We start from the raw sequence: 24934 nt of genomic DNA, 5'->3' as shown, positions 1-24934 counted from the left end.
GATTTTGAGATATGTACGTTCAAACAATAACCAGAGGGTTCAGAGAGGCCTATACTTTTGGAAAATGATTTTTTAAAAGAAACATTCCATTTTCCTCGAATTAACCTTTTCAGGTATATGATTCGGTGGCTCAGTGGTAGAGAGTTCACCTCTGGTGTTTGGGTTCCCGGGTTCGATCCCAGCCCCCGCCCCTTGGGTTCCCGGTGTGGTGGACAAACACCGTGTGCGTGGGTTTACTCGGAGTTCTCCCGTTTCCTCGAACTTTCTTCATTCCACCATTTCATTCATTACTCATCATCAAAGTCTCCATTAGCCTAACCGGCATATGCGTGGGACGTAAAACTCAGAGTTCATTTCATTTTGAAGAAGTTGACGGTTTTACTATAATAATAATAATATTAATAACAATAACAATAATCAAACTCTGATTCTTTGAACAATGGCTGGTGGATGTACATCATCAAACACAATATAGCTACATACAGTGTATAGATAAGTAGTTATGTATTGTGCAATTTTGTGTGCACCGTCCTCCAGTTTGTGTGTAAAATTATGCAATTTGGACGGAAGGTGTGTGTAATTTCGCTTGCCGTGCCTGCCAACACTGATCCTAGCGTGCAGCAGAATCGTCTATTTTCTAGCAAGCATCCTTAGGTGTAAACTTGGGTGTTTGGCATTACCTCAGTATTAGCGAATACCATGATTTCCCCTAACTCTCAGTCCACTCGTCTGTTCCCCAGGCTGTACACAGACAAACAAACTCTTTATTTTATTTATATTAGATACGAGCCTCCTCGTGTTGAAATGGCTAGCTCGCGGGTCTCTTTGAGCAGTAGATCCTGTTCCATCAGCCTTAGTGTAGAAAAATGACGTTAAAGCAGATCATTACAACTCGATTGTGAGCCACGGTTGCTTAATAGTAGAGTGCTCACCTCCAGTGTGAGGAGTGCAGAAGGGCCATTTAAGATTGTGGTGGATAACATCGTGTCCATTGTTTTGTGAGAGTTCTGCTCTTTCCTCCAAACTTTTCATTCCACCAATTTACTACTACTACTACTACTACTACTACTACTACTAATAATAATAATAATAATAATAATAATAATAATAATAATAATAATAATAATAACAATTCACTTTAATTAATTGGTCAGTCTCCTTTAGCCTAGAGGGCATAAGCATCAGACGTAAAACATTTTTTAAAAAATCTAATTCTGTAGCTTCATAAAGTGTAACAATTATATTTCAATGCATCAATTTACTGCAGATCCCTAAATTGCACTTTTCCAATCCGAATTCATAGGGTAAAGTAACTGATTTCTCTAACCACACATTATTGTCTTGGCTACGATTAGTAATTCGGTTAAAACTGAGTATATTCGTAAGCAGAGAATTCACCAGGGCAAGACCGAAATAGAAATATATAAGTGTTAAATATATAACATATCATTTCTTCACAGTCAATGACGGCAGTAAGGATAGTGTACTTAACAATTGCGATCTACTTTTGTGCAAAATGTAGATTTTCATGTAATCGTGTAGACTATACTGAGTAGTATAAAAAAAAAGCCTTGTAAAATGCAAGAAGAGGTTATCGTCATCACTTACAGTGGAAAAAGAGGGAATGTCCACTTTTGAGTAAAATTTAGATTTTCATGCCTTCTTGTAGAGCACGCTGAGTAGCGTCATTCAATATATCAAAAAGTGGGAAAAGGTATACGATTAGCCTGCTATAGCCGTTTAAAATATCATTGTAGGATGGAAGAAGTGGATATCGTCATTGCTGACGGTGGAAGAATAGAAACTTTTGTACCCACTTGTTCTCCTGGCCCCACTTTCCTATACTTGATACTGATTTGGGGATAAAAGTACATTTCCAAAATTTTCGTTGTACAATAAAGTACTAGGATTAATCACTTGAGAGCAGTTTGAATAGGATGCTATGATCAACACAATTTTTTTTTAAAGAGAAGTTGCTAACTAACTCTGGGACTAACGAGCGTTTTTTTAAAAGAATATTTTAGATTTAGGTCTAGAAATGTTTGTTCCACGTTTCTCGATCTTCAGCTTGATCTTTCAACAACTTCCAATATATTTTTTTCTATTTTTCAAATCATCGATCGTTTGTATTCTTTTTTCTATTCCTCTTCTTCTTCTTCATCTTTCCTTCTATGGCAGTAGAAAGACGACAATTAATTCGCAAGATAAGTCCAATCCAATTGGCCTTCCTATAAAAGATACTAGATTAAAGCGTCTTCTTCTGTCCTATCCGTTTTAAATCTCTTCGTTTGCTACTCGCTCTGTCCATTTTATTTTCTCCATCTTTCTGCAGTACCACATTTCGAAGTTATCTAAATATTTTTTTCTAACTTCCAGTAATGTCCAAGTATCTGAACCATCAGTCCAAACTTTGTATGTACCAAGGTATAAATATTGTAAACGTTTATCTATGGATTTGTTGTTTTAAACATAAGAAAATATAGTAATATCATACTAATTTTGTACTAGTATAATACAATACTAATATAGTAATATAATACAATAGTAATATATTACAAATAAACTGGTAATAATAATTTTGTACAATTTTTCTCGACCTTCGTTTTTTCCTTCTTCTCTTGCACATTAATGTGCTTCCTTCTATGTTCTACTAAAGACATGCTTCAGCCTAAACACTACGATGTTGACTAAAAACAAAATCGAAAAAAATGTTTAGAACAACTGTTTAAACACAGAGTAATTAGAAACAGCATGTAATTGCAACTGCATGCGCTAGGTATAACCATAAATCGTTACATTTCCCTGGCACTGTTTCACAGTTGATGAGAAAAAGAAAAGTTGCAATTGAAACTCCAGGAATTTAATTAGAAAACACACAGGAAGCGAGGAGCTGTAAACACAAAATTTATGGCTTAACGATTGCAGCGCGAAATTAAATTATCTGTAACTTCATTCAATTAGAAACAAAATAATTTCGAATTATTACGAAATTGGGTTTAAAAGCTGAAACCTACATATTTTGCATGACGGTTTTTAAAAGTGTATAGTTTTAATATGGTGAGAGATACAGAAGAACAAAACATGCATTTTAAAGGAGAACTCAAAACGTTTATTTGGTCTTACTTACAAGTCATTCTAACTCAGAGTAACTCCACGTGAGCTCCATTTGTAACTCTTACAATATCTAGCCTGAACTCAATCTCTCTCCACGTATTCTGTAACATCTGAGGTGCTACTGAAGCAATCGCATTCCTAATACGGTTCTTCACTTCATCAAAATTATGCACCTTTTCACCAGAATACACAAGGTCTTTTGCATACCCCCACAGGAAGAAGTGCAGGGGGTAACATCAGGAGAGCGTGGAGACCACCTAACTGGCTCATCACGGCCTATCCAACGGCCAGGAAATTCAGTATCAAGGTACTCCCTCACTTGTAGGCTCCAATGATGCTGGCCACAGTCCATTTTGAGTATCACTTGAGGTTGCAAATGTTGTAACTAGGGAACAGAAAAGTGTTGAAATATGTCTAAGAACACATTTCCTGTTTTGGTTTGCTCTATGAAACAGAAGGGGCCTATAACTGCATTATGTGTTAAAGCACTTCAAACATTCAATTTGGGACTGTCTCTAGAATGTTCTATGTACGCATGCGGATTCTCAGATCCCCATAACCTAACATTCTGTTTGTTAACACAGCAAGACAAGTGAAAAGTTACCTCGTCAGAGAAAACAACGTTTAAAGGAAATTATGGTCATAATCAATCGTGTCCAGAATTTCAGTAGCAAATGCTGCTGTCTGTGGCTTATTGTTGGGCTTAAATTCTTGCAACAATTGCACCTTATACGTGCGCAAACGTAATCGTTTGTGTACCACATCGTGCACTGTTGACTTTGGAATTATCAATTGTCTGCTCGCTGCGCGAATTGACTTCCTCAGACTACGTGAGAAACACTCTCTTATTGCTTCCACATTTTCTTCTCACAAGCGCGATTTACACAGCTGTGTTGTTTCAGTACACTCTCCGTTGATACAAATTGATCCTTCCACACCTGGATACTGTTGCGTGATGGGGGATCCTTGTCGTAAACACGTCGAAAATTTCGTTAAACTTGAACAACACTTTTCTCTCTACAAACCAACACACGCATTGTGCCTTTTCAACAGCCGCGCCATTTCGGTTTATCAGCGATACTAGCGTTGTCACCGGTAGTTGTTCAAGTATGAAAATTTGCTGAGCAAAACTTTTTGAGTTTTCCTTCAATATGAATTTTTTTTTTCTGTATCTCGGACCATATTAAAACTATACACTTTTAAAAGCCTTCAGTCCCATTCCGGACACCCTGTATTTCTACGCACGTAAAATAGTTGAAATGAAAATGAAATGAAATCTGTAAGTTTAACGTCCTATGTTATGCTGGCTAGGCTAAAGGAAACGGTGATGATGAAAAATGAAGGGAAGTTGCATAATGAAAGTGGGAAGAAACGGGAGAATAAGGAGAAAACCCAGGCACAAAATTTTTATCCACAACAAATTTCACTTGGTGCTAGCTGGGATCAAACTGAAGACCTGATGCACCAGAGGTGAACGCTCTACCACTCTTTTCAACTGATTCACCGAACGTTCCTCATTAACTTATGTAACTACTTATTACTAGGTTTTTACTTACTTTACTCGCTCAACTCGTTTTTCTATTAACCTAGAACGACAGGGACACGAACACGGTGATATCGAGGACACTTAAAATTCCAAAGCCAACAGGAATCGAACCCGGGACACCGTACGCTAGCCACTAGACCAGAGGGAAGGGCTAACCACTGAGCCACTGCGGCCCCTGTAAAGCAGTTGAATATTTTAAGAAATTAAATTTGGTATTCTTTGACAGAAGTAGAAATTTTGCATGATCATTAGATCCGATCTCAATAGAGGACAAAAATCAATGCAGACTTAAATAATACTATCTAAGGCAGCGTTTTTCAAATTATGGTTCGCGTCCCACAAATGGTTACAGTCCTGATAAGATTCAAGTAAATTGCGTATCACACTCTAGCTGAGAATTTCAAACATGAATAGATATAATGAATAGATTATAATAAAAACGAAACTGATCTTATGTGTAATGAAATAACGGGAAGACTGCTGAACCCTTTGCAATGAATCTTTTAAATCAGTTTCAATCTAACTCAAACTGGACATATTGATTGAAATTGACATCCTAAATAGGAATACAGGATCATAATTTATAGGTCTATAAAAAAAACTGAATATCTTACGAACCAGTTAAGTTTGGATAAAGAAACTCCGCATATTAACGCCTTATTTAAAGCAAACGGAGACAGTTCCAGTATGTATGAAAGTTATCGTTTTAAAGGAGGGCAAGGGACATGACCACCATTAACGAGGGTCAAGTGGAATGACACTTGGTGTCACTAGTCAGCTTCCCTTCAATAGGTGTCACTAGTCACATAATTCTAAACTGAAATCTCTCTATATACAGGGTGTAACATAAATGCATGTCCAAAAGTGACGAGGTGATTGCGGACATCCAAACAAGAAAAAATATTCCTATAAATGTGGGTCCAATCCCGCTTCGTTTCCGAGATACAGGTGGTTCAAATGTCGAGTCCCTCTAATGGCTAGTGATGAGCAATGCAAGACCCGTGGGGTCTTGGTCTTGATCTTGCACATCCGGTCTTGGTCTTGGTTTTGCATTAGAAATTTTGGTCTCGGTCTTGGTCTTGGTCTTGAATCCCCAGTCTTGGTCTTGATCTTGGTCTTGTTTGCAAGAGTCTTGCAAGTCTTGTTTTTAAGAAATCTTATGCTTTATGTAGGCTAATTTGACTATGGATATAAGAGATAATAAATTCTACAATGCGCCAATAGTAACGGAAATACAGTTTACCTTCGTATGATGATAGTGTACAACATATACTATTACCTTTATTTTTTTTCAATTGGTTCCCAAGCTTCACTACTTGTAAGATAAATTAGAATGTTTCGTAATCTTTTTATATTTTTCTAACAGATATAATACTCCACTGATTCCCAAACCGGGGAGGCTAACCCTGAGATACATGTAAGAAAATCAAGACGGCACAGATTACTGAAATATCATGAATTGCAAAATTATTTTAACACATTAAGGCATCAGATTTTTTTAACCACGATAAGCTAATCTTAGTATTGAACGAACTTCCTACTTAAATATTAAGATTTTGTTTTACTGATCCCCATATTCACTCTATGAAACAGAAACATGGACATTATGCAAAAGTGAAAAAAAAATGGAGGATTTCGAAACGTGGGCATGGAGAAAAAAGGAAAGAATTAGCTGGATTTGACGGAAAATGAATGAGGTGTTAGAAATTAGAGAAAAGAAAGGGAGAAAAGAAGAATTTTAGATGCAATTAAGAGGAGGAAGAGGAACTGGTTGGGACATTGGCTGCGGAGGAACTGTATTATAAGGGAAGTACTAGAGGGTATGGTGGAAGGAAAGAGAGAGAGAATGGACGAAGGAGACTGTAGTTTAAGAAAGGTACTAAAACAGAAGAGACTAGCTGAGGACAACGTACATCAAAGCTTCTCAGCTGCAGTAAGTGGCCTGCCATAAATGGCAGAATAGCTATGATGAAGATGATGATATGTTTAGCAATATTGGCCAAAACAGAGAAAATTAAAATAATATTGATTATAATCAAATCTCTTAATACTTTAGAATAATTTGCGCGAAAACTGAAAACGACTCAACTGTCTATGCCTTTTATGTAAACTCAATTTATATTAGACCCTACTTTTGATCTGTATTAAACATACAAAATGACGGCATCAAACTCCAAGTTATTTGAAATAACTGTACAAAATCACTCTCACTTGTGAATATGGATTATTTATTGTTGTGTAATGCTATATCGCTCAATCCTCGATATGCCATATATCTAAGGAGGATAAAAGTTATATTGATAAACAATTATTCAACGTATAAGCACCCGGCCATCAAAGGAAGCTTGCGACAACATGCACTGAATTTTTGTCAATGTCATAAAAATGTTATGATATTAATTTTATGAGCACACGTTAAAAAGTATTTCCAACGGCCTCGGAGCCAAGGCTATACCCATATAGTCGGCATATATATGGTGTACGGAATTACCCATGTGCGATACTACATTTCTCTTTACTTTTAGAAGAAAACCAGTAATATGTTTTGGAATGAAATGAAATATCTAGCTTAACGTCCCACGTTTATCCATCGATACTAAGGGAGATGGTGATTATGAGAAATGAAAGAAATGGTGGAATGAAGAAAGTAGGAGGAAACAGGAAAACCCCGAGAAAAACACACACACGGTGTTTGCTCACCAAAAAGCTCATATGACGCAAGCTGGGATCGAACCAGGGACCCGATGCACCTAGGATGAATGCTCTACCACTCAGCCGATACTTATGGAAGACTCTTGAGCAAGAGTCTTGTTGTTGGTCTTGGTCTTGTACCCCTTTGTCTTGATTTTGCATCGGTATTCGTGGTCTTTGTCTTTGTCTTGGTCTTGCATGCAAGACTCTTGCAAACACTGCAAGACCAATACTCTTACGCTCATCACTACTAATGGCTCACTATGGGAAAGTGAATGGAAATATTCAATATTATAGGAATAAAACAATCAAATGGAATTAGTTCTGTTTAAATACATTTACACTAACATAGAGAATGAAACTAATCAACATGTGAGGTTATTGGGTTGTCAGTGTTGCCAAAATGGTACTAAGTGTTATGTTTTCAAATAGCACTTTTGACGTCTACACATTAGCATATGATTGCTGATATCAAAACGTTCCTAAACGTGGACACTGTCTTCCGTAAGTTTATGTGTGGTATAAACTACCGCTGTGGCCTCCTTCGAATACCCTTCTCAATTACATATCTTGGGAAACATGTAATAGTTGTGTGATTTATGAACCGTTGTTTACTATTGGAAGCACACTTTTATGTCTTGTCTTTCTAAAACGATGGAGAAGGAACGTTTCGATGTCAGCAATCATATGCTAATGTGTGGACGTCTAGTGCTATTTGAAAACATTACACTTTGTATCAGATTGGCAACACTGACAACCCAATAACCTCAAATGTTGATTAGTTTCATTCTCAATGTTAGTGTAAGTGTATATGTACAGCCATTATTCCACTTGATTGTATTATACCTGTAATATTGATCATTTCCATTCACTTTCCCATAGTGAGCCATTAGGGGGACTCGACATTTGAACACCCTCTATTTCGGAAATGAAGCGACATTGGATCCATGTTTATGGGAGCATTCTTACTTATTTGTGTGTCCGCAATCAACTCGTCAATTTTGGACATGCATTTATGTTACACACTGTATATACAAATGAAAGTAACTATGTTTGTGACTTAACAAGTCTTGAATCACCCGTTCAATCTCGATCAAATGAACCATATGGTTGAGGTGAGGTTCGGAGCTGGGATGGGTTTCATCGTTTCATTTTGATGATGCAACTTAGGGTTGGAAGAGGGGGGGATATATATAAAATGATTGAAAATGACCTATATTAGTGTCTAATTTATAGTTTTCGTGGTTGCTGAAGTGAAAACTGGCACTTTCGGTGCCATTTAAATCTAAATTCAGCTTCGCAACTTGGGGGGGGGGGAGGGGGAGAGGCGAGATACTTAAAAACGATCGAAAATAACCGGTATTAGTTGAGTTGACTTGATTTTGAGTTTAACGTCGTTTTCAGCAGCAAGACTATATGAGACGAGACTTACGCATTAACGTGGAATCCGAACCACATAAACTCCCGCCGGAAATCGAACCTGCCAAAGGCGCGCACGCAAACCTCTTAGCCACGGAGGAGCTCATGACCGACATTAGTGTCTATCGCTGAGATGAATAATTTCACTTCCGACGCCGTTTAAATATAGTCACCTTACAATAATAATATTTATATAAAACAGCATATTTCACTAGTACCAAACACATGACATAAGGAGTTCCGCATTTAGAGTTTTTATTTCAACCCATCAAAGCCTGTTATCAACATTAGAATGTGATAAATTAATTGAATAAGCCGGCGAACGATTAGTGTTTGAAGGTGATAAGAGTGTTTTATAGCCGTTATTTCAAATTCAAGAATGCCTCTGCAGTTTAACGTAAAAGTGATAAATGGGTTTGAACATATAATGTGAAAGATGATTGCAGGTCACTTACTGGTCTTTGTGAGAAGTTTAGAGGCTCGTTACGATTTTTTTTTTTCGAATAGAGCTTATGTTTAATAAAGTTTGTATACATCTTTCTTCAGAGATGTCGATCACTTCGTTTCAATCTTACGTCACGTGTTCATCATGCAGTTATATAAGTAACGACATCTGTAGAAAGGAAACTGTACTACACATTGCTAGAATGAAAAGTTGGCGGTCTTTTTGAGGCAATGGTAGATGTGGAAGTTTAAAGCTGCCATCAAAATCATAATCCTCCCCCACTGGACATCAAACCTGGATCACAGCATTATTCGATTAAACTTCAAAAAAGTTAAAGACGTCATCTGCTTAATATGTATATATCTTTTTACTGACAATATAACACCATTCTCATTAGTGTATTTAAAAAAAAACTCAAAGACCTGAACAAAACGTTTTTTATATTTCCGCAAAGATTATGATCATTAAAACTTTTCTTACAATTTAATGACGCTTGTTTGCTCTGCCAAAAGTGAATCTAAATTATCTGGAAATATTAACACAGCTGAACGACTAATTTCTTGGATAATATCCTGGTAAAATGCTATACTATTATAATTGCCCCAGGCATTCTTAAGGTATGAGAACGCCACACGGTAAGGGGTGTCTAAAACATATGATGAATCAATAGGTAGGGTTAGAATAAGTATCCCATTCTTGACAGGCGAAATAATAGGATTTAGCAAGTTCATAAAAGTGGCCGCACCATTAGGGTGAAGACGATGTATATTTCGCACAACGACAACTTTATCTTTGCGCCAAACATCACTTAGTCGTTCCAGAAATTCTAGACCATCGGAGGGCTTCATGTATTCTTTAGCATTAATAGTTGTGATACTGAAGCATCGTGCTGGATTTAAGTCCAATTTCAAGTTTCGAACTAAGTCCATTACTAATCTGTTTGCAACAGTTCTTGCTTCTGAAGGAACCAGGAAAAGAATTAGCGCTGGCCGTGGAGTGTCAGAAAGCGGTGGCTGTAAGACGCTGTACAAAGTATCCCACGTATCAGGTGATTGTTCCGTATATTTTTCCTTCATCCGAGTTAGAATTAGTCGTAGTCGTGTTTGATGTTCCGTCAGGCTGAAGTAGTGTGTGGCTAAATGTATCAGGAGTGCGATGAAAACAGCTGCACATAAGGTTGCTCTGGTGTCTGTTATTATTGTACTTCCCTGTAAAAAAAAAATTAACAGTAAGTTTTAGAAATTTTACGCTGGGAACTTAGACTTGTATGCTTTAATTTAAATAAGAAATGTTGATTTTTCTGCAAAATTTTGGGTCACCAGTAGAGCTACGAATTTCAAGTGCAAAGGTGGTTTAAAAAAAAAAATGATAACATACGTATGAGGAGTGTATTTCCAAAATATGCTAAATTCGTTTGGTAGAATTCTTCAGAAAGGGCAAAAAATATCTTTTTACATTGAAACACTACCGCAAGTGTTATTTCAAACAGAATTTAGCACAGAAAATAATTACCAATTTTAACGTAAGAGGTTCCATAGTACTTCTTTCATATTGAATACAAATTCGGATATTTTTGGATTTAACATGTTTTGGAAATACAATCCTTATATTTTGAAAAGAAAAAGAGGCAAGCTTAAAATGTAAATGTTTGCACAAATTATACCAAAACTAATTACATCATAAAGACTCAAAATTCAGTGATGTTTTAAAAGCTTTGTCTAAAAGAAGTTGAGTTACTAAAGTTACTAAAGTCCCAAGTTCAGATAATTGTTACACTGGATAGCAATTAACATGTTAATGAAATTCACAAACCCAGAAAACGGTTCAGATTTTAAGATTTCAATGCTCTTTCTTTCAGTAAGGCTGCATGTCCAGTCTCTAAGTAAGGCTTGTAGCTCTTCGATTGGCGTGACTGTATCTGGAACGTAAACAGAAACGGCCAGAACTGTTCAATAATAAAGATGTGTACCACACTGACAACGCCAGACCACATACATCTTCAAATCACCAGATACAAGTTAAAAAAAACCTTGCCAGGGACGTTTTAATGTACGCACTGTATAGTCTGGACCTGGGGCGGTCAGGCTATTGTTTGTTTCGTGTTTTCCTAAAAGTGCTTGAAGGGTGTTAAGTTAGTTTCGAAAGAGGTCTGTGATAACAACGAGTTGTATGGCAACGGGATTATGGTGTATTCGAAAACATGACAGAAGGTCATTGAACACAATTTTGCCTATGTGTATACATAATGTTACTTTCAAACCATAACAAATTTTCCCTGAATTTTGATCTCGAAAGCCTCAATACTTCATAGACTATGTGATATATGTTAATGAGTGTGTTACATTAAAACATACTATTCTACGCTATGAATTTTTGTAATGAATATCACATATTGCTGTGTTGAATGAATAGTAACTTCTATGCTTAATAAAGAAAACGCGTACCACATATACATCCCTTACAGCCGAAAAGTTAATGTTAAGTTAAGTTTTTTTTTTTTTTTTTTTTTTTTTTTTTTTAAGGACATTACTTGGGGATAAAATACAGCTATTTCGTAGCAGAAGTGATTCAAATGATTCTATATCTAGTATCAATAAAAGTTTTGATTCATCTGAATGTTATTCCGGATGGAACCTTTGACTAAAGCAAAATCGTTCAAGGACAGAGCAAAAGATCATTAGTCTGGTAACATGTTGTACGAAGGATAGGACAGCCGAACAGCGGTACAATACTATGAGCAGTGCAATAAAACCTAGTACCCTATATTCACAGCAGCACGTCTCCAAAAAGACCTCTCCAACCTTGTGAAAGAAGCAATCGGTCAATATAGTTAGGACTATTTTTATACGTCCTTCCTTACGCTCAAAGAAGATAATATTATAAGATCTTTTTTTTTTTTAATCTCAAAGAAAATAAACATTTGTAGCGCAAGGAAAAACACAAATAGGAAACCTCCGATGAGAGATTAGCTTTAAGAGGGCAAATATTCCTACGTGTTGACAACGTTCTTTTCTCACTAACCATATATACATCATGATCTCCAAGAAATTAAAGCTGGTATCGTCACTCTGTATAAAGTTTTTAAGTTTTCGTTTAATTAACTGCTAACTTATAAAATAACAAAATAAATGTTCTCTATATCTGACAGGAATAACCCTAAATAGTATGTATTTAACCTGATACCAATGATGTATAAGCTTCACCTTTAGCTTTCTGCGGACTTAGAGCATTTCTCCAAGTAAGACATTTGGTGCCAAGACGATATTCAGAAAAGGAATACAGTTTTAAAAGAGTTACTTTCAAATGTTTGTCTCGCATTGTCTAATTTGTCCTAGGATACTAATATGAGCAACAGGAAGCAGGACACTCAGGATGGAACAACGATTCAGGACATGGATGACTTTCACCCATTGTAGTCAGTGCCGTCTCAGTGAGAAAGAGAGGGAGAGATAATGGAAGATTATCAATATTTTCTAATTACCGCTCTTCCAACTATCCCTTTTCATTTCCCTCGCAACCCGTACAAGATTAAATACGTTGGAAATATTAAAAAACATAACAGATTACTGGTAATAAAGTTTGTTTTCTCTCATAAACTTACAGTTTCAGGGCAAGCAGAATGTCTCGTGCCTCCCTTAAGTACTAAATAATCAAACTATGTAAACCGTAAATATATATGGGAGAATTACAATGTATTTCTTTCTTTATATTTCAGATATAAACAATGCCTGATATAGTTTATTATACCATTGAGAAACGCATCATCAAAAACAGTTGAGTTCACGAGAGGCCCGGATCAAAAGAAATGTTAGAACAGGTTGGATTTCCAGTTACGATTCAGACAAGCCCTTTTCAAAAGAGAATACTTTTGCCTTGGAAACAGAAACTATGTTGTATCGGCAGAGTTACGGATAAACCACGACGTGTTACATCACTGACAAGAGAGGAAGAATGCAGGGAAGTCGCTTTATCAATGGAAAGATCACCAATGAAGTCAACTCGTAAACGATCAGCAAAACTTAGTATACCCGGTCACCCGCAGACACACAAAACATGACTTAAACTTGCACCCATATCGAACAATATTTGTTCAAGAATCATCTGATAATGATTTAAACCCAAACAAGAAGGAATGCAACGTACTTCTGCTGGTGTTTGTCACTATTCCGGAACGTGGAAAAGTGATTTTCAGTCATGAATGAGCCATGTACCAAGCTTCCAAGGAAGAAATACTGCATTTTGGTCAAATGAAGATCCAAATATTTTATGAAAATATTATGAATACCCCTTTCCTTGTCATGGTTAGGGCTGGCATGGACAGTAAACAAATTTATGGTCCATATTTTAGTTGATGGACTTGTTAACCAACATTAATATCTTGATATGGTAAGAAACTGGTTCATTTCGCTTTTGGAAGCCCGAGAGGTCTAAGGGATGTGCTAGTTTTCGCAAGATGGAGTGCCTCCTCATTTTACCGCTTTGCTTCAAGAACACCTCAATAAAGTGTTTCGAGATATTCTTGACAATACTTCAAAACCTGTGAGAATTCACTCTTGGGATGCATCAAAAATATTGTTACAGCACAATGTTACACTATGATTGATGAATTGACAGAAACTATAAGACTAGCTTTCAGACAAGATTATTCTAGCAATGGTGAACAAAATGTCCCACAGAACCTGGCGACGTATCATTTTATGTTCGGAGTATGATGCAGTCCATACTAATCTCTTAGACATTTAGACATCAAAACAATAGGTACCCATTATCCACAAAACTCAGTGTACTTTATAGTTAGTTCATAATTAAAATTTGCATAGCTTTAATATTTAGTACTTGAATGGAGTGAAATGGGACTTTGTAACGGCCCTGTACAACTCTGAAAATAATATGAATAATAAAGAGTATAGTTCAATTTGTCCGCCTCTTATTATAGATGATTTTTTTATATGCATGATAAACTACAGAAACATAAGAATTAAAATTTGGCGCAAGAAATTCGTAAAATAGGGATACTGAAACCAAAATAAATTTATAGATCTACTATTACTTTATTATCAAGGAGTTTATCCCAGAGTAATCAAAATTAAATTCCTTGTCTTCAATCACCTACCCGGAAGTTTTGTTGCGAGACTGCCAAAGTTTAAATAGTTTCACAGTGCATAACAATGAACATATATGTAATACTAAACCGGCATTACTGTACATCTGATAAGTAATTGTTAGACACTGCCACCTACACTCTTAGACAAACATTATTGAAATACACTCAGATGAGATTATTTTTATAAGAAAGAAAAAAAAGTACCGTACAGATGAAGTTTAAAATCAAATCTATATGATACACAAATTATTTCTCTGTTAAACAAATATATGAAGAAAGTGTAGAAAGGTATGTCAAGTTATGATTTTTTTTGGAGGGAAGATGATCCGCACCCGATGAATCCTAGTGTGAGTGCAGCCTTGCTTAATTTCGCAAAACTTAATATACATTAGCAGTGGCGTATTTACGGCGCGGACTTCCGGGCTTAAGCTCGCCCCGAAATTGTATTTAATATTTTAAAGTAAATGAAATATCTTGTAGAATTTTCACATTTCCAGGAATAAAGTTAGGATAGCTCACTCGAAACAAAATCGTAAATACACCAAAGGGCACTAGTCTGATATATTAAAAGAAAATACATTGAATGTCTATCTTACCATACGGGAAAATATGGTCCTTGGACGGCCGTGATGATTACCGCCGCCAACAAACAAACTTCTTTGAGAACTTCGCGGAAGACCAAGCGAAACAGAAGCAATTGGCTGAACAAAAGGATTCCTGTTGTTGGACATTTATGCGTATCTGATATTTTACTTGGAGATAGCTGAAACGCTACGTTTAATATTCAGTGTGTTTACTGTTTCCAAATGTAGACAAAAAATTTTGATAATAGGGTCTATGTAGAAAAAGACGAAAATATATTTATAATTTAGGACTCATAGTTTGAAATCATGGTTTCACGATTGTGCTGTTCAACAAAGACTTTCCCTTTTGTTGTAAAACTTCAATATTTCTAGTTGTGTTGTTATCAATAACTTATCTTTTTCTGTATACATGATCCTATTTTGTTTTTCAGAGTCGAGTTGGAACTTACGTCATTATAAATAAAATAAAGTTTGTCTGTTTGTCTGACTGTCTGTGTGTGGCCTGTGGACCGACGAGTAGACCGAGGGTTACCAAATTTTGGTCACAGGTATCTTGGTCCAGGCCCCCGACTAAGACGAAGCGCTTTTTTAAAAAATCGAAAGAGGAGGTCTCAACCTCAAGTGGAGACGTTTACCGGGACATGTAAAAGCAGTAGAAAATGACCGATATTAGTGGCAAATTAGTGGTTTCCCAGTCGCTGAGATCAATGGTGAAACTCCGATCGCATTAACTTCCAAATTCATCTCATTCGGCTGCGGGCCGGGGGTCACTGGGAAGGGGGAATACCGTGACATGTAAAAATAATCGAAAATGGCTGATATTAGTGTCAAATCCACAAATTCAGCCACCATTGTAAGCGGACCGAGGGTCACCTGCGGGGGGATACCGTGACATGTAAAAATAATCCAAAATGACCGATATTGGTGTCAAATCCACAAACTCAGCCACAATTGTAAGTGGACCGGGGGTCACCTGCGGGGGGTTACCGAGACAGGTAAAAATATATCCAAAATGACTGATATTAGTGACAAATCCATAGTTTTCGCGGTCGCTGAGATGAAATGTGATACTCCAACTCTCGTTGACTTCCAAATACAGTCCCCAGTGGCGTGTTTTGTTCTTCAAAATTCGAACCAGGATTTCTCAGAGAGCGTTTACCGGGATATGTAAAAGTACTAGAAAATGACCAATATTTTATTTCCTTTTGCTGTTCAGTTTGTTTTCATAGATATTTTATCTGACCGATGCGAAGAATGGGTATTTCAGCTCGTGTCAATATAAAACAATTACAATAACACACACACACAAAAGCGGATTTCGTTTTACATTTAAACTATGGTAGATTGTCAAGCTATTTAATGTCAGTACTTAACTGGTCGTAGTAGATCTGTAATTTCCAATTGCAATACAAAAATAATATCAGAGATTGATGCTGATCTTGGAGCAGTAAAACCATATCATGCTACCAACTACTTTCTTTCTATTATATAAAGATTAATTGAGGCGTTCCAAAGCCAAATTGATTAACTCCATTTTTTGGTGTTTGTTTAATTATACACATTTTTGACTTTGAAAAGATCGATTAACTCGATTAACTCGATAGTTTAACAATGTGCCACCAGAATTCGTAAACGTTCTCACCACTTTCATTTAAATACATTGTATCTAAGTTATTAAAATGGTCAATACTGAAGAATCTCGTTTGATGGAGTTAATCGGTCCGGCATCTGAACGGCTCAATTTTCAAACCGGAAGCGGTAGTAGTAATAGATTCAGTGTTGCCAACAAGTTGACACAAAAAGTGGCTAAATTGGATATGAAATCACTCCAATATTGGGTGAAAAGTCGATAAAAAGGTATTCGTGGAATTCTCTCTCTCCCTACATACAATATGGTGTTGCACAAGTTTAGGCATATCTCATTTTGCAAAATGTACAGGTAAAATTCAACACCCTCCATCGAAAGACACGATTTTTAGGAACAAGGTGTATATATTAGACCTGTGATTCGTTATAATCCTGTGGTAGAGCGTTCACCTCTGGTGTTTGGGGTCCCGGGTTCGATTCCAGGCCCCGCCATGTGAACTTTGTGGTGGACAAACACCGCGTGCGTGGGTTTTCTCGGGATTCTCCCGTTTCCTCCCACTTTCTTCATTCCACCATTTCATTCATTACTCATCATCACCATCTCCTTTAGCCTAACCGGCATAACCGTGGGACGTAAAACTCAAATATTTAATTTCATTTCATTTTTCATTATAATCCTGTCTAAGCTACAGAAAACTAAAAATTTTACATTAAAATGTAATCTAAAGAATCATATGAAACTAACCCTAACTTCGCTTTTAGGCCCACAATATACATACATACATATATATATATATTTTTTTTCTATATATATATATATAGGGTGTCCGGTGAGGAAAGTCGGAGATTTTGGGAGGTGATAGTGGAGGTCATTCTAAGCAAAAAATGCTGGTTAGCATAGGGCCTATTCCCCCTCGTTGCTGAGATAGGGGTGGGGTAACTTTTTTCCCCTCTTACACATGCTGATTTTTGTTTGAAACATTCTATCACATTCTGTAGTTGAGGTTATGTTATCCATATTATACCTCGTTTGAAAGTTAGTGAAAAAGGCTTGCAGATAGCATACAGATTGTCCCAGTACTGCATACATGAGGGAAGTAACGGAGGGAAATTTCCTATAAAATTCCCTTTTTAAAACAATTTTACACTGTTCTTGAGTGGAAAACTGTCGCTAGAGGAACAGTATCTAATTAGGTGAAAATGATACTGTATACCAAAGATCCAGGTGGGGTGTCCAGTTTCTAGCTTCAATAGAAGCCGTAAAAAATCATTCTTTCTTAAACTCCTTACTCTAATAATATAACAATGTTCCAACTTTCCATAGATGACAATGGTTACGAATATTAATAAATTAGTTTTCTTTATGCAAAATTGGAAATACAATACTATTCCCTAACATACAAGAACTCTGTATTATCAACTTGCACTTCCACGTACGTATGTACATTATGTACTGCGAGAAGAAGGGCTTTATTCGTCCCATGTCCAAAGAGTGCAAGATCTCCCTCCAGGATACAGTAAACTACGTTTTGGTTTTTCCCAATATGTACAAGAGCATCTTAATATTTTACCATTTATCTTGTTCACCGATGAGGCCACTTTCACCAGAAATGGGATAAACAACCCAAGCAACTGACATTGTTGGGGTGACGAAAATCCTAGGCCATATCAAGAACGATTTTCTGTAAATGCTTGGACGGGGATCATGTGTGATCAGATCATTCGTCTCTTTTTTCTGTCCCAGCGTTTGACCGGTGAATATTATTTGCATTTTGTGCGCCATAAATTACCAGTACTACTGGAAGATGTGACGCTTCAAACTCGGCGGTACATGTACTTCCAGCACAACGGGGCTCCCTGCCATGCAACACAAGTTGTATGTCAATATCTTGACTCCAAATTTCCTAATCGGTGAATGGATCACGGTTCACGGAAGTCGATTATTCACTGGCTGGCCCGCTCCCCGGATCTTACACCTTTGTATTTTTGCTTGTGGAGGTGGTTGAAGGACGTTGTATACAGACGAAAGCCCAACTCACAAGTCGAGTTAATTCAGGTCATTTTAGAGGCATTCAATATCGTCAAAGAGCGCCGAGAAGACATCCATGGGTCAACACTGAAGGAACAGATACGCACTGCAAAGTGCATTGATGGAGATGGTGATAACTTTGAACAATTATTTTGCTGCACGCGAAAAATAATTACGTTGAAGGTTGACGTTAGTAGGGTTACGTCTCTGTAAGCATTAGAAGTAATAATTGTTTATGTATTAGAAGTAATTATACAAGGCCGCATAGGTTCTGTTCTTTTTTATAATTACATGGTGTTTTACATGTATTCGAACATGCTGAAACCGAAACTGGCACTAGTTTCCTCATATCACGCAATAATTTCTTACAATTCACGATTTACATATGTTGGTGTGGTATGCATGTTTAAGCGTAATTCAAGTTATTGACCCTAGATGTCGCCAGCTCGGGATGAAATTATCCAGGTGGTAATAAAGATGAATGTGCCTTAAATATAGGGAAGTTTAATCGAATTAAATTAACTAATTGTTGCCTGCATGACTATTTAAAACATTTCTACATCAAACCTTGGGTAAGTCTTTACTTTGACTCCAACTGTGACTTTAATCGGTTCTTATAGGTTCAGTTACTTCCTGGAACTGTTTGTGCGTGAGTCACTTGTTAGAACTGTTCGTGCCTTTGGTGTGACGTCTTAGTTCATATTTTTCCCACTAGGTGTCTGTGTAGTCATATGGTAGTTTGTTAGTGTGATGTCACATGTTCTGTGTGCATGTATGTGTGTGCTGCTGTTTGTGGCATGCGGGAAGCGCATAATTGAATTGGTTGAATTGAGTTAGAGAAAACGTATCATGGTTGTGGTCTAAAGCTGAAGATATTTTCGACGTATTGTAAAAGTGGACGTTTATTGGTTTCTTGTTTGTAATAATAGCAAGTGTGCTCGGTTTAATAAAACGACGTGTGTGCGGAAAGGAACATTTTTCAGTAATGTTGAGTATTGTGCATGTGTTCTTGGTATCTTATTTTTTCGTGTGTGGAATCAGCAGTTATGAGTTCATTATTCATGAGTGTTGTTGTATGGCGAAATGGTGAGTGTTTTCTTTTTTTAATTCATATTATTTTTATTCTTGATTTGTTTTGCATTTGAGTATAAGGCAAAGTATTTGGTTTGCTGCTGCTTGTCCTATTGTCTTGTTGAGATGTAATTTTTTTTCTTTGTCATGCACTGATTTATGATTAGAGACGAGTGTTTCTTTTTTTAAATTTTTCCCTTCTTATCTTAGCTTTATAGTAGTGGTGTGATTATTTATTATTATTTTGGATGTTTTTATGCTACTTGAGCGGGGGGTTTGGTGGGCGGTAGCCCCCCATTTAGATCTGAAAATTTATAGTCACCGCTTCACCTGAATTGATGTTTAGTAACATTGTGGCCCTTGTACTTATAGTATAATTCTTAACATCGTATAGTAACATTGTGGCCCTTGTACTACTTATAGTATAATTCTTAACATCGTACATTACCTTCACTGTGTTAGTAATTGTAATCGATTCATGTGATCCGGTTCCGGGAGCAGTTTTGGAATGATTCCTAAACGCTCCCGGAATCGGATCACATGAATCGGTTGAAGTCACTGTTTGGCTCAAAGTAAAAATTTGCCAAACCTTGTTATCTTATTTCAAATAAATTTCATATTTAATTGTCGCAAACCTTAGATGTGCTTCAATGGTATGAAGTGTTAATCTCGTAGGTTAGTTTTGTATATTGCACTTAGACCATCTATTGTACCTGTATTAGTAACACCAATACGTATTGAAATCTATGCCGAATCGAAGGCGTAACCCTCTATTGGCTAGGGTTAGTCTGTTTGATATGAAGCCAAGTATGATTATATAAACACGAATAGATGAATAAAGAAATATCCTAAACCTAATCCCTTACCTTATAAAAAAGTTAGTTTTGTAGTATTCCCATTACTGAAGTTGTAAAAACATGCAACGGCTTTATTTTCAAATACACCAATGCCAATTTCTTAACTACCGTTCGTAATAAGGCATCGTTTGAGATAATCGGCAAAAAATTCACCCTGGTTTCTCTCAACACTGCTCGCCGTAAGCAAGCTCCTCCACCTAAACGTCCACCGCTGCTGTAGGTATCCGAGGAGTCGATCCCTCGTATTCTGACGAAAAAATACTAGAAGAATTACAGCAACAAGGGCACACCATTGACAGAGTAATTCGCATCCGTAACAATACTGGCCCCACTTATATGGTACGATTGCTGACTATGTCTCTAGATACGATTGACTTTCTGCTCACTCATGGGGCATTCATTTACAAACGGAAACATCGAGTTGAGCCTTCTCGATCTTCTCCACCTCTACCACTCCGTAGCGAAATGTGCCAGACATACAACAGTCATGCAACAGTAAATTCCACAAACCCCACAGTTTATGGGTATTGCTCTGGACCGCATCTTACTCGAGTTTGCCCAAACATGCAGCTTCCACCTCAATGCTCCACTTGCACAGAGCGCCATCCAGCTTACAGTTATAAATGTAAGCGGAAACCATAACCAGATGAAGCACATCCAGAGCTAGTAGCTCCGTTAAGCACAAAGTCTACTTCCACCAACACCGAATTGACTCTCAATGATCCACTTACCGTTGGAAAATTGCTAGAATTTATCACCCTTGTATTGCAGAACACCCATCCGTTTCATCGCCCACACATCCTTCAACAGCTCCCTCTAGCCGCCAAATCGACTTTTAATGTAGCTGTTTATGCCACATACTCTAACAATTATGTCCACATTCACACTACTTCACTTGAAACACCAGTGTAACACTTTGCTCGTTATGGATTTAAGTTTTCTGTTTTTGAATATCCGTTCTCTTCCAAAAAACGAAGTACTTTTCCAAGCACTTTTACTTGAAGAACATAACCGCATTTCTCTTGAACTAAACTTTCCTCACTCCATCAATACAGTGTAAAATTCCAAATTTCACTTTACTTAGACATGATAACCTTTTACCTACGTTACGGGCAAACGGCGGAGCAGCCATGGGTTTCCAGCATAATCTTCCTTCCAGATAGCATACTAGTCCTGTACTAAACATACCAGAATATGTTATTGCTACTCTCTACTTTAAATCTATTGCTATCACTCTTGCTACTATCTATGTACGACCCGGCGTACCCATACCATACGATTTCTTCTCCCATATCTCCAACACCTATAAGCATTTCATCATTCTCGCAGATATTAATATGCACAGTCGCACTGATCAGGAACGTACACACTTCCAAGATCTACACTACAGGTGTTCTACTTGACTTACCTTCATCAACTCGCCCAGCTTCTAATACCACACCCGATGTAGCAATTAATTCCAATACAATAGTTACGTATTGCACAGTTACAGTCCTGGACTTGCTTGGCAGTGATCACGGTCCAATTAAACTTACTTACCACACTGGTCTTGCTCACTCGCCATCCGCACGATCACCTCGTTTTTCTCCACGCTATGATAAAACCAACTGGGATATTTATCGCACTTACCTTTCTTCCGCCATCGAACCATATCATTCACCTACCACTTCCGACGAACTTACTACCCAGGTTGATACTATAACCACCGCTATTCAACAGGCCTCCACAATCTACATTCCACAAACTGAGTCCATACCCTTTCGGCCTAAATTATCACCTCAATACCTTGTCATGGTTCGTCGTTCACGCCAATGGTATCGGGAAAATCAGCACACTAGAAATCCTGCTGCCTTACGTCTTCATCACCAACTCCAACGAACCGTTCGCAATTACCGTCTACAAGCAATGTCAATGGATTAAGACATGTAATCACATTGCAGACACAGCCCATCGCACGTTATACTGGAAACGTTTTAATGCACTATGTTGCAAATTCACTAAGATACCTTATCCAATTCTTATCAATAATACGCGTGCCTATTCTGATCAAGACAAATCCAACGTTTTCGCTTCTTATCTTCAATCTATCTTTACTCCACCAGCATCAGATTCTACCATTCGCACTCATCCTGACGATACGGTTAATACTCAGTCTCCACATCTCCAACCTGCTGATACTCATACACTACCTACTCACGCACTCACCACTCCCATTACAGTAGAGGAGATTACTTCTGTTGTTCAGCGGAAACGCAATACCGCTCCAGGTTTTGATGGTACCACTTATCACCATGTAAAAGAGAGTCCCCATTCACTACTCACTCTTCTTTCATTGATCTACACCTTCATACTCCGCACTGGATTTTATCCGCTACACTGGAAAGTCTCCAAAACTCTTATGTTTCCCAAGCCGAATAAATCGCCGTCTGACATTTCAACCTACAGACCGATAAAGTTAGCATCCAACTTCAGTAAGATCTTTGAAAGGATTCTCGTTAAACGTCTACATCCATACTTAGCCTCTCGAAACATAATCCCCACTCATCAGACTGGATTCCGACCTTCATACTCCATAAACGACCAATTACCTCGACTTACTACACTCACTACCAACCACTATAACTCTGTTTACCCATCTTGTCTCATTCTCTTTGATCTAGAGAAAGCCTTTGATAAAATCTTTCATATAGCTCTAATCTACAAACTTACCCAGCCGAAATTTCCTGTTACATATATCCGTCTCATCTACCATTTCCTCACCTGCCGTCTGTCATATGTAGCTATCAATGATGCACTCTCTCACCCCATCTTTCTCATGTGTGGTGTGCCACAAGGGTTAGCTTTATCGTCTCTGATGTATATTCTTTTTGTAGCCGATTTTCCAGATTTGTCTCTGAATATTCACATGTTTCATTATGCAGACGATACAGCTCTCTGCCGAACCATCCACGAAATCAATATCTCTCTTCAGGAAGCCATTAATCGCTTCACACGCTGGTGTCGCAAGTGGAATCTGACAATCAATGCGGGCAAAACTCAAAGTATAATTTTCATACCGCCCCGACAAAGATCCAAAGTTCACCGAAATCCATCTTTGCTTTCATTAACAGTCAACGATACCCCCATTCAGCCTTCCAAACCAGTAATATATCTTGGAATAGTTTTCGACCATCATCTCACTTGGACACCTCATCTAAAATCTATCAAGACCAAAGTCACAAATAGACTAAATCTGTTGAATCGTCTCACCGGTACTAACTGGGGACTATCTGCACATATTGTACTGAATAATTACAAAGCGTTCCTTCGCCCGGTACTCACCTATGACTTTCCTGCATGGATCTCCGCTCCCCTCTCCTACTATATACAACTGAACATTTTCGAACGACATGCATTTCGTATTGCCTTTCGCATATCTCTTCCTAGCCCTACTCGTGATCTGTACACTAGCATCTCCTTCCCGATTCTCAAATTTACCTTTGAAGCACTCCGCCTCAAGTTTATTGCTGGATGTTACACTAATCATCAGCCTCTTCTTCTTGAGACTATGCCATTCGCACTCCATCCATGTCGCTCTCGTTATTATCACACACCGTTACATCTCCTCTTTACACTATACTGTTACACACTTCCCCCTGATCATCCGGACCTTACCCTGCTCGAGGACTATCATTTGCCTGATCATCTTCCGCATATTTTCCCAACATATAGTGCACAGTGACTACCTTTGTAACTAACAGGGCTCCCCATGTCTTCATCAGACTAGCGTCGCCCCTAGGCAGAAGATAACTGTATTTGTTTTACTAACTTCTCCCAAGTGTTGTGCCGTGCTTTGCACCTCACCTCATCCCTCATGCCCATTATAATTCAATCTTTATATTTCTCATTATACTTTGTTAACTTAGAACCTGTACTTTCCCATCTCTAAGCCTTCTCGTCTTTTTCTCTTTCTCCACACTTTCTGGTATAACTGATGTTTTGTTATAATTTATATTATTATTTAATATCTGATTAATGTTATATGTTATACCTTCATCCCACCTTACAGAATGATTATGATCGAAAAGTTCATAATGTCTCTATGCCATAATGAATAATAAAGAATAAATAAATAATTAATACCTTAACCCAACTTAGACCATCCACCTTTTCTCATTCCCTTCAGTCTTTCACTTCCTTTCCTACAAGAGGGTGTACTCCTCTAAGAGATGGCTAGCTGTTAGCTAGCCTTAAAAAAAAGTTTTGCTCTGTAGTTCGTTGAATATTGTGTTGTCATGGTATCTCGTGGATGTAAGAATAGACCAGATGTATTTTGTTACATCTGTGGTGAATTTGTTCCACGCAAACAGAGACAGAAAATTACAGATTTTGTAAGAACATCATATTTCGCATACTCTCATATGAAACTTGGAGATCAAGATAAATCGTGGCCTCCACATAATATATGTAGATCTTGTGCGGAAGCGTTACGGAATTGGAGCACTGGA

The 24934-nt window shown here is 37.5% G+C and overlaps 1 protein-coding gene across 1 annotated transcript; it reads right to left on the bottom strand.

The window, feature by feature from the left end:
- Positions 1–9634: 9634 nt before the first annotated feature.
- On the bottom strand, positions 9635–15205 carry LOC145688910 (uncharacterized). Its single transcript, XM_081763079.1, has 2 exons — positions 14916–15205; positions 9635–10423 (listed from the first exon to the last, which is right to left on the bottom strand). Exons 1-2 carry the CDS (start codon positions 15048–15050, stop codon positions 9692–9694), a joined length of 867 nt encoding a protein of 288 aa, XP_081619205.1. The 5' UTR covers positions 15051–15205; the 3' UTR covers positions 9635–9691.
- Positions 15206–24934: the final 9729 nt, after the last annotated feature.

The sequence above is a fragment of the Thermobia domestica genome, chromosome 7 (genome assembly GCF_964235325.1).
Source record: "Thermobia domestica chromosome 7, izTheDome1.hap1.1, whole genome shotgun sequence".
Lineage (NCBI taxonomy): Eukaryota > Metazoa > Arthropoda > Insecta > Zygentoma > Lepismatidae > Thermobia > Thermobia domestica.
This window is presented reverse-complemented; position numbering and strand designations above follow the sequence as displayed.

Bases quoted from the DNA above. Each gene is read 5' to 3' on its own strand.
- LOC145688910 (XM_081763079.1), bottom strand. From the start codon at position 15,050: ATGTCCAACAACAGGAATCCTTTTGTTCAGCCAATTGCTTCTGTTTCG. The intron at 10,424-14,915 runs GTAAGATAGACA...TTTTTTTTACAG, and splicing joins GGACCATATTTTCCCGTATG to GGAAGTACAATAATAACAGA.